The sequence below is a fragment of the Erinaceus europaeus genome, chromosome 17 (genome assembly GCF_950295315.1).
Source record: "Erinaceus europaeus chromosome 17, mEriEur2.1, whole genome shotgun sequence".
NCBI classification, from domain to species: Eukaryota; Metazoa; Chordata; class Mammalia; order Eulipotyphla; family Erinaceidae; genus Erinaceus; species Erinaceus europaeus.
The window spans coordinates 28275892-28285768 of record NC_080178.1 but is presented as its reverse complement, the minus strand read 5'-3'; the positions used below and the strand labels follow the sequence as shown (position 1 = coordinate 28285768).

At 42.5% G+C, this 9877-nt stretch overlaps 1 protein-coding gene across 3 annotated transcripts in view; it reads left to right on the top strand.

Annotated features, from left to right (window-relative positions):
- The window catches only part of KIAA1549L (KIAA1549 like), a 414360-nt gene that overhangs the window by 317627 nt on the left and 86856 nt on the right, over nt 1–9877 (top strand). For 2 of the 3 annotated variants that reach the window (XM_060176624.1, XM_060176622.1), the window contains exon 13: nt 3487–3617. In XM_060176624.1, coding sequence (XP_060032607.1) covers nt 3487–3617 — 131 coding nt within the window. The remainder of the gene's footprint in view (nt 1–3486; nt 3618–9877) is intronic. The other variant, XM_060176625.1, reaches the window with a different exon arrangement.

Sequence of the window (9877 nt, the reverse complement as noted above, 5' to 3'; positions counted from 1 at the left end):
TTAAAGAGCCACTGGGTAAATAGTCTATATTCAGCGATTTAATCACTTATCTATATTAATCACTTATCTATATTAATCACTTATCTATATTTCCCCAAGACACATTCTTTTTTTTAAATTTCTTTATTGGGGAGTTAATGTTTTACAGTCGACAGTAAATACAATAGTTTGTACATGCATAACATTTCTCAGTTTTCCATATAACAATACAACCCCCACTAGGTCCTCTGAAGGACCTGTATTCTCCCCCCACACATACCCCAGAGTCTTTTACTTTGGTGCAATACACCAATTCCAGTTCAGGTCCAAAAAACATTCTTTGTATTAGTGTTTTATGGTAAACAAGATTTATGGCCAAGGAGCCAGGTGGTGGTATACCAGGTTAAGTGCATACACTACAGTGTGCAATGACCTGGGTTCAAGCCCCTGGTACCCCATCTGCAGGGAGAAAGCCTCATGAGTGGTGAAGCAGGGCTGCAAGTACCTCTTTCTCTCTCCCTCTCCCTCTCCCCCCCCTCTTTCTCCCACTTTATCTCCTCCTCCCCTCTCAATTTCTGTCTGTATCCAATAATAAATAATTATATATACATATATTTTAAAAAGAGATTTATGGCTAAATAAATTGGCAAGTGGCAAATTAAGTGAATTGAGATTAATCTCTCAATGGAAGACTGATCAGATCTGATGTGTTTTAGAAATATCTAAAGAAAGGACACAGTTAAGAACACTGCCCAGGCTTACACTTATGTGGAGCTTTGATGAGGAACGTCTCACTTGACTCTGGTGTTCTGTGGGATGCTCTTGGCACACTCTGCCTTATCCTATGGTTTTGAGTGGGCACCTTCATTGGCTGTGGCCCTTATGGTGATAAAGAGAACAGAACTGAGAATTCTAAATTCCCAGAGGATGAAAAGGGAGAAAAGGAAGAGGAAGAAAAAGAGCTTCTACAAGCCACACAGTTTCCATCTAAGATGTATCTTATTTACTTGCCAAAGCTGTGCTACATTTTATTTTGGTCAGTTACCTATTCTAGGGGCTGGGCATCATCATGTTCTGAATTTGGGCAGTCAGAAATAATCAAGAGGTTTGTGGAGACCTGTGTATGCCTGCCTCCTAGTTGTCTCCTGCTCAGGTAGGAAAGGCAGTGTCTTCATGCCCAGCCCACCCACAGGCTCTCATGATTTGAAGCCATAGGAAGCATACACCTCACAGGAGCCCATTTTTCAGAGTCCAACCCTGAGGGAGGGAGCCTAGGCCCTGTGACTGGCCCTGTGTAAAGACCTGCTCATCCCATGTCATTGTGGGGCTAGTGAAGCTTTTTAAATAATATGTTTATTTATTGGATAAAGATAGAGAGAAATCAAGAGGTAAGGAGGAGATAGCAAGGGAAAAGGAGAGGGGTTGGGTGGTGGCACAACCAGTTTAATGCACATGTTGCCATGTGTAATGTCCCAAGTTCAAACCCTCAGTCCCCACCTTAATGAGTGGTGAAGCAATGCTGCAGATACCTCTGTCCCTTTCTGTCTTGTCCTTCACTTTCAACCTCTCTCTGTCCGGTCAAATGAAAAAGAAAGAAAGAAAAAAGGAGAGGGGGCAGGCGGAGGAGAGAGATACCCATAGCACTGCTTCACCACTTGTGAATCTTTCCCCCTGCAGTTGGGGACCAGGGGTTTGAACTCGGGTTTTTATACATTGTAGCATGTGTGCTCTACTGGGGGTGCCACCATCTGGCCCCAGACCGTGAAGCCTAAGTGTTCTTGTAGGTATGGGGTAAGTCATTCACTGTAAGGGGCACCCTGACTTCTGGGGTGATTTGCCACTTGGCAACTCTACTCTGGGTAAAGCACTCCTTGAACATCATATTCATCAGTTGCTAACCAAGGCGGTAGTCACCAAATGACTGGATTGTTATAATGGGTCATTAGTAGTATATTTGCTGGCACTCACGTGGAGTGGCTCCAACCAGAAGGTAAGCCACTGGCTTCTCTGTCACAGGTTCTAGGGACTCTGTGATGCAGTAAGAATGCCAGGAGAGATCCTAGTATGAACCTCTAGTTTATTCAAGGTAAAACAGAAGGCTTTTATAGCAAACAGAACAAAGGACATTTTTCACATATATCAGAAATTACAGGTTTCTTAAAGGTCAGCTTGCCCCTATGGTGGGGGGGGTTTAGAAATGACAAGAATTGATGTGATACCAAAAGGTCAAGACAATTAGTTTCCATGATGCGGGCATCTTCATTATCCAGAGGCATTAAGAAAAACATAGTGGCTAAACCAGTAGAATGAGATGAAGCAGAAAGAGGCAAAGCTTGATGTAAATCATAGATATCAAAGGCAAGGAAATAGATTTGGGGGTCTCACTGCCAAGTCACTGGCAAGGGTGTATGATAAAGTGTGTTCTCTTATATGATCAGAAGGTGAAATTATAGTGAATGTGTGAACTTTGAATGACTATAGTGAACTTTGAGTGAACCCTCAAGCAGGCAGCCATTTGGCCTAGCTAGCAGGGGAAACTAAGTGTAAGAGGCTTGTGGGCATTCTGTGATCTTGAGAGACTAACAAGGGGAAACTGAGTCTGGGTGGCTTTCCCTCTTGGCTCATCCCCTATAAGGGAGAGGCTAACAAGTGGGGTGTCTTTCCAGACCTCCATCCAAGGATGGGAGAGCTCCCCTAAGCTCTACCAAGCTTTCACATAGTCCTACATATATTAACAGTCTAGTCCTGTTAATAGTCCATAAGGAGCACATAGTAGGTGCTCCTTATGGAGTGCTTTTGGAAAACAGAAGTAGTGTCTTAACATCTCGATATACTGGTTGTCAGAGTAGGTGCTCAAAATTGGTAGTTTCAAATATAAGGTGTTACCAGTTAACATAGGAATGAAAGATAGAGGTGGGTGACTTCATCTTTAGTAATCAAGGTATATTCTGTAAAGAGACATTTGGTCAAAGAGTACTACATTTTACACGTCTCCAAAGATGCCCTGTGAATCAGACACTCGGCAACATTATCTAAAGTGCCAGATTTTAAAGAGAGTGGGGTGGGTTTGGGGGGGGGGTAGATAGCATAATGGTTATTCAGAAAGACTCTCAAACCTCAAGCTCCACAGTCCCAGGTTCAGTCCCCCGGACCACCACAAACCAGAGCTGAGCAGTCTTCCAGTAAATAATAGAGTGTGGTGTACGGATGTGGTTGCCCATCATTTCCATAGTCACTTTTCCTTAATGAGGAAGATATGGGGGCTGGAGGCTGTGCTCCTTAAAACTTGTCTGCAGAGCTGAGCACTGGTAAACATACTTCTGAATAACCAGCTACTTAACCCATGCTATAGTTTGTGTGTGTGTGTGTGTGTGTGTGTGTGTGTGTTTAATCCTTAGATAGAATCAGAATGGAAGGCTAGAGACAGAAACTGCAAATAAAATAACCTTGAGAGGAGGCTGCTCCAGTAAAAACTTACCAGCTCCCTGTTGCTATGGTTACTTCCAGCAGGTCGCCCAGTGAGAATGGCTCTGTCATCAGCAAGGAATCAGGGAAGCCCAGCTCGGGGAGGCGCTCACCCCAGAATGTAATGGCACAGCAGAAAGTGACAAAGGAGGAGGAGGCACGAAAGAGAAATGGTGAGCCTCCCTCCCTGCCAAGCACCACCCCTGAGTCCATCCTACATGCACTTGTATGTGTGCAGCCCTTACACACCTGTGTGTTTCACCTTCAGTACTTGTTACTGTGCCCCACGAAGGCCTGAGATCTCCTTCCCACCTCTCGGGGGTATCACCTTGCCCCCTCCAATGCCCCTTTTTGTTATGGAATTCTGCAATGCCTTTGAAAAACTCTTTGCAGAATGAACTAATGTTTGTGCTGAGAGTTTTCTAATTTCTGGGTGAATCAATATGATTTCTAGCACCTGGTCCAGTAGGGTGACAGGTCTCTGAAGTGCTGCTTGTCTCTGAAATCCCCTTCGTTTTCTTGCCTTGACAGTCTTGATAAATTCCAGGCACTCAGTCTGTGCCAGTGAATCCAGATATTGCAAATCCTCCTCTCGCAAGAAAAAAACAACACAATGATAAAATTCAACAGCAGGAAAATCAGCTCATGCTTTTGCCTTTATTCTTCAGGAGAACTCAAGTGTTTAGTTTCTCTCACACATAGATCTTCTGTTTATTTTTTTAAATTTCTTTATTGGGGAGGATTAACATTTTACAGTCGACAGTAAATACAATAGTTTGTACATACATAACATTTCTCAGTTTTCCACATAAGAATACAACCCCCACTAGATCCTCTGTCATCCTTTTTGGACGTGTATGCCCCCCCCCACCCCACCCCAGAGTCTTTTACTTTGGTGCAATAGACCAACTCCAATTCAGGTTCTACTTGTATTTTATCTTCTGATCTTGTTTTTCACACATAGATCTTTTCCTTCCCTATAAAGAGTGAGGACTTGAAGATTATTTGTAAGTCCCCAAAGTTACCTGTCTGGGACACCATGTAGAGATTGCATCTGTCAGGCATCACCATGTAGCCTCCCTCGTTCCAGCCTTCCCTTCATTCTTTTGTCTCTACTTTATTCTTCTGTAGCAATAGCCAACTAGACCCAGATTTAAGTTCCTGGTACTGTCACGTAGATCAGGAAAAGTTCTTTGTGGATTTTTTTTTTAAATTATTTATTTATTTATTATTGTATAGAGACAGAGAGAAATTGAGAGGAGAAGAGAGAGAGACAGAGAGACACCTGCAGCCCTGCTTCACCACTAGTGAAGCTTTCCCCCTGCAGGTGGGGACCAGGGGCTTGAACCTGGATCCTTGTGCACTGTAATATACATGCTTAACCATATGTGCCACTGGCTGGCCCCTGTGGATTTAAAAAAATTTTTTTTTTTATTTATAAAAAGGAAACATTGACAAAACCATAGGATAAGAGGGGTAAAATTTCACACAATTCCCACCACCAGACCTCCGTATTCCATCCCCTCCCCTGATAGCTTTCCTATTCTTTAACCCTCTGGGAGTATGGACCCAAGACCATTGTGCGATGTAGAAGGTTGAATGTCTGGCTTCTGTAATTGCTTCCCCGCTGAACATGGATGTTGACAGGTCGATCCATACTCCCAGGCTGCCTCTCTCTTTCCCTAGTGAGGAAGGGCTCTGGGGAAGTGGAGCTCCAAGGCACATTGGTGGGGTTGTGTGTCCAGGGAAGTCTGGTCGCATCCTGCTAGCATCTGGAACCTAGTGGCTGAAAAGAGAGTTAACATACAGAGGCAAACAAATTGTTGAACAATCATGGACCTAAAGGCTGGAATAGCACAGATGAAGTGTTGAAGGGTCCTCCATTTTGTCAATAGCTAGTAGGCATATTTTAGTTATATTTCAAAGGGCCTGTAGCTATACTAGTGGGGTTTTTTTGTTTGGTTTGGTTTTTTGCCTGACCCTGAAATCTGATATGCAGGTGGATCCAAGTTATTGTCTAGAGAGATGATGTCATGGCTGGGAAAAGGACCAGAAAACTGGATCAGGGAAGAGAGTAGCTCCCTAATATGGGAAAGTGGTATAAGTATTGTTGACTGTAATCCCCATCGATTTGATGTGATATGGGGCCCATAATTAGCTTAAGAGCCTGTGTGACCTCTGTATCCCTGTAGATCTGAGCTCACATTCTGTGGTCATGAGTAGGAACATTCCATGTGGCTCCAGTATCGACCCATCTTCCTCAGGTGTAGAATAGAGCATGTTGTCCAGCCTCCCTTCGGAGGATGGAACATTCTCTACTATTGTTGATCCAAGTTGAGGGCAAGGTCTTATGGGGGCCCATAAAGGGGTCTATCAATGGAGAGAGGGATTTATTTGAGTTCTAGGCCCATCAAGTCTGTTTGGGAATCTCAGGATTCCCCGATTAGGGCCCCAGCTGGTAGAATGGCCTCACAGTGACTAAAGAGTCATCGTTAAAGTATGCCAGTCTCTTGCCCTTATTCAGCTTTTGCAGTCCTTGCTTTGCTAAGGTTAGCTTTGGAGTGAGTGAGAGCATGGTAATAGGAGATAAGTGAGGAGGGTATCTAAGTCTAAGTGGATGCTATTTCATTATGAACTTGATACTGATTCACTAAATTTGTGTATTTTTGCTTTCAGGTATATATTTTGACCTAATTTATGGATATATGTGAACATATGCTCTATCTAATGGGACCTGGCCTATATCTAGGTTTTGGGACTTTGTTAGAAAGTGAACCTCCTGGAATGGAATTAGAGAATACCATGAAAGGAAAGGTCTCACCCGAGTGATGAGGGTGAAGGGTTGGCATTCCATCCCTAACGTCTCTGGACACAGTCTGAGGTGAAGCATGCTGAGATGGCACTCCTTGCATTGATTAGGTTGGAATCGGTGGATACAATATCATTTGGTATGACTTGAGAGAAGCATGCAGGGAAGTGAGCCCACCCCAGAGGTTCCAAGATTGGGATAAACATAGGCTCTATAGAGGAAGTGGGAGATTCCTGTTGTCTTAGGGTTTAAGAAGACAATAGATAGTTATTTCAGTAATCATATTGTTTGGCATTTGGGTTAACTTTGAAAAATCCCTTTGTTAGGATTTGCTGTATCATACACAGCATCACCATATTTTATGTCCTTTGACATTATTTGCTTATAGCTATGCCACCGGTTGCTTTTGTTCTCCCTGGACTAAGCTTTTTAAAAAAAATTTTAAAAATATTATTTATTTCCTTTTGTTGCCCTTGTTGTTTTATTGTTGTAGTTATTATCGATGTCATTGTTGTTGGATAGGACAGAGAGAAATGGAGAGAGGAGGAGAAGACAGAGAGGGGGAGAGAAAGGAAAACACCTGCAGACCTGCCTCACGGCCTGTGAAGTGACACCCCTGTAGGTGGGGAGCCAGAGGCTCGAACTGGGATCCGTACGCCAGTGCCACCTGCACTTAGACAGCTGCGCTACCGCCCAACTCCCTGGACTAAGCTTTTAAGAGAGTCAATATATCAAAGACTCAGCCTATGTATTTAAAAGACTCAGTCTCTGCTTTAAAAAGTTTGAGACATTCAATGTTTTTCCCCTCTCATATTACTTAAATAGTGATTTTTATGACTACAAATTAATAGGAGTGTACATATACACCATTCCCGCCACCAAAAGACTGTGTCCCATCCCATCCCCCCTGCCCCCCACCCTCACCCCATGAAGCTGAACATCCACCCTTACCCTCCACCCAGGGTTTTTACTTTGGTGCCCTACTACAAATTTAGTCAGATCCTGCTTTGAGTTTCCCTTTCTGTTATTCTTTCTCAACTTCTGTTTATGAGTGGGATCATCCCATACTTGTCTTTATCTTTCTGACTTAGCTCACTTAGCATAATTCCTTCTAGCTCCATCCAAGATGGGTGGGTCAGAGAAAGTGGGTTCATTGTTCTTAATAGCTGCATATCTTTGTGGATTTTATAGGTTTTTGGAGTCCTACAGATATGTCAAATGAAAAGCCAAACAATTTGATGATCTGGTTAGAAGCTTGGAAAAAATCTAGTTTCTGGAATCTCCTGAAGGCTAGTGTCAGAATAGTATTTCCTATTTAATAAATAATGACACTGAGAAAGAAAGAAAGAAAGAAAGAAAGAAAGAAAGAAAGAAAGAAAGAAAGAAAGAAAGATAGACACTGGAAAGAAAGAAAGGAAGAGAGAGAGAGGGAAAAAGAAAGGAAGGAAGGAAGGAAGGAAGGAAGGAAGGAAGGAAGGAAGGAAGGAAGGAAGGAAGTTAGACACGGTAAAGTGTTATTGCTGGACAATAGGTTGAGGGAGCACAGAACTTTAGTGACAAGTGTGGTGACTTACAATGCACCAAGTGTAGGTGTAAAAATCTTCCTGCCATCTGATAATTCTGTGAAACAATGTTAAATCTCTCAAAAAATACATTAAAAATAAATAAAGGGGCTGGATAGAAGCACACCTGCTTGAGTGTACACATTACCATGTGCAAGGACCCCACTTCAAGTCCCAGTTCCTACATGCAGGGGAAAAGCTTCAAGATTGATGAAGCAGGTCTGCAGGTATCTCTCTCTCTCTCTCTCTCTTTCTCTCTCTCTTTCTCCCCGTTCTTGACTTCTCCCTTTCTTTATCCAATAAATAAATGAATATTTAAAAACAAATAAAAATATATCCTGGTGGATTTCGATAGGAAAATAATGCCATTATGTATTTGTCCTTTACAAGGAAAATGTAGTCCCTGTTTCCATTTCCAGCCTTTACATAATGCACTTGCTTTACCTGTCATGCCAATTTCATCCTTCAGTATTTTTCTTCTCCTGAGTTTCCCATTCTCTGAAACACAGACTGTATTTTCCACACCAGAATCCAGGTAAGACATTGGAATTTTTCTGGAATAGCTTCCCTCTTGGGACCATGAGATATCCTGCATATCAATGCTCTGCCAGGCAAGCTCACAGGAAGCCAGCAGACTCTGAGTTGTGAAGTGGGGCAAGAGTAAGGAGTTCTTAGCCATTTTTTTTCCGTTTTTTTTTTTCCCCTAGAGCAAGATGCTGAGAGAGATGGACAGAGGGAGTGAGGTGACACAAGCAGTGGACCCTACTGCTATTGGAAATATACGATCTTATTAAAGCCCTCCCCCAGATACTCATCACTCACCCCAGTCCTCAAATGACCTTGTGTGCATGTGTGTGTGTGTGTGTGTGTGTTAGACCTTTTTACTTTGTATATAAAAAGAATACACAGAAATCTTGGCTTCTGTCAGAAAGCTTTATCTTATTTTACACCATAGGGTAAGTGTATCTATTATCATATGTCCTTTTTCTTATTAAAAATGTGCAAATACACACTTTCTTCTCCATAACTTCACCCTTATTAGGCAATGCCTTTGCTTCTCCCCCGCATATAATCTACAGGGGAGGAGCAGGTAGTGTGGCATATTCCGGCCCTGATCACTCCTTACCCTGACGAGTGAGAAACATTGGCCTGTTCTGAATGCTCCTTCTCACTCCTTAGTCTTGTTTTCTCCCCCTTTCTGCTCCCATCTCTATTTTGTTTAGGTCACTTTGATTACTTAAAGGCTAGATTCAGAAGTAACAATAGTAGGGCGCATGCACTGAATGAAATTACTGTAGCAGTTAGTGTTATTAAAAAGCCATTCTTTGGGAGTCGGGCGGTAGCGCAGCGGGTTAAGTGCAGGTGGCACAAAGCGCGAGGATCCCAGTTTGAGGCCCCCGGCTCCCCACCTGAAGAGGAGTCGCTTTACAGGTGGTAAAGCAGGTCTGCAGGTGTCTATCTTTCTTTCCCCCTCTTTGTCTTCCCCTCCTCTCTCCATTTCTCTCTGTCCTAGCCATCAATAACAACAACAGTAACCATAATACAACAATAATAAGTAAATAATAAATATTTTTAAAAGTCATTCTTCCTCTAGATTTAGAGTGCATCATTATATCTTTACATTTGCTGAAAGTAAACCCAGTGGATTTGCAGGGCTGGTCATTTCTGTTTCACCACTGATTTTTATTCATTGAAGCTTCAGTTTAAAGTCTTCAGTTAGAAATGATAGGACCGACTCATTTAATGTAATTTTTTTTTTATCAGTGCACTGAGCAGCTCTGGCTTACTGTGGTGCAGGGGACTGAACCTGGGAATTCAGAGCTTCAGGCATGAGAGTCTATGCATAACCATTATTCTATCTACCCCTACACCTAGTGTAAAATTTAATAGATACTAAAGTACATCAGAATCTTGCATGACTACTCAGTGGAACCTATACATGTCCTTTCTTTCTTTTTTTATCAGAAGACTCCATTTTATCATAACACTAACAACACACACACACACAACATATTTTAATGGATTTGAAGATGAACCAAAGGAAGGGTAATATTGAGTAGAA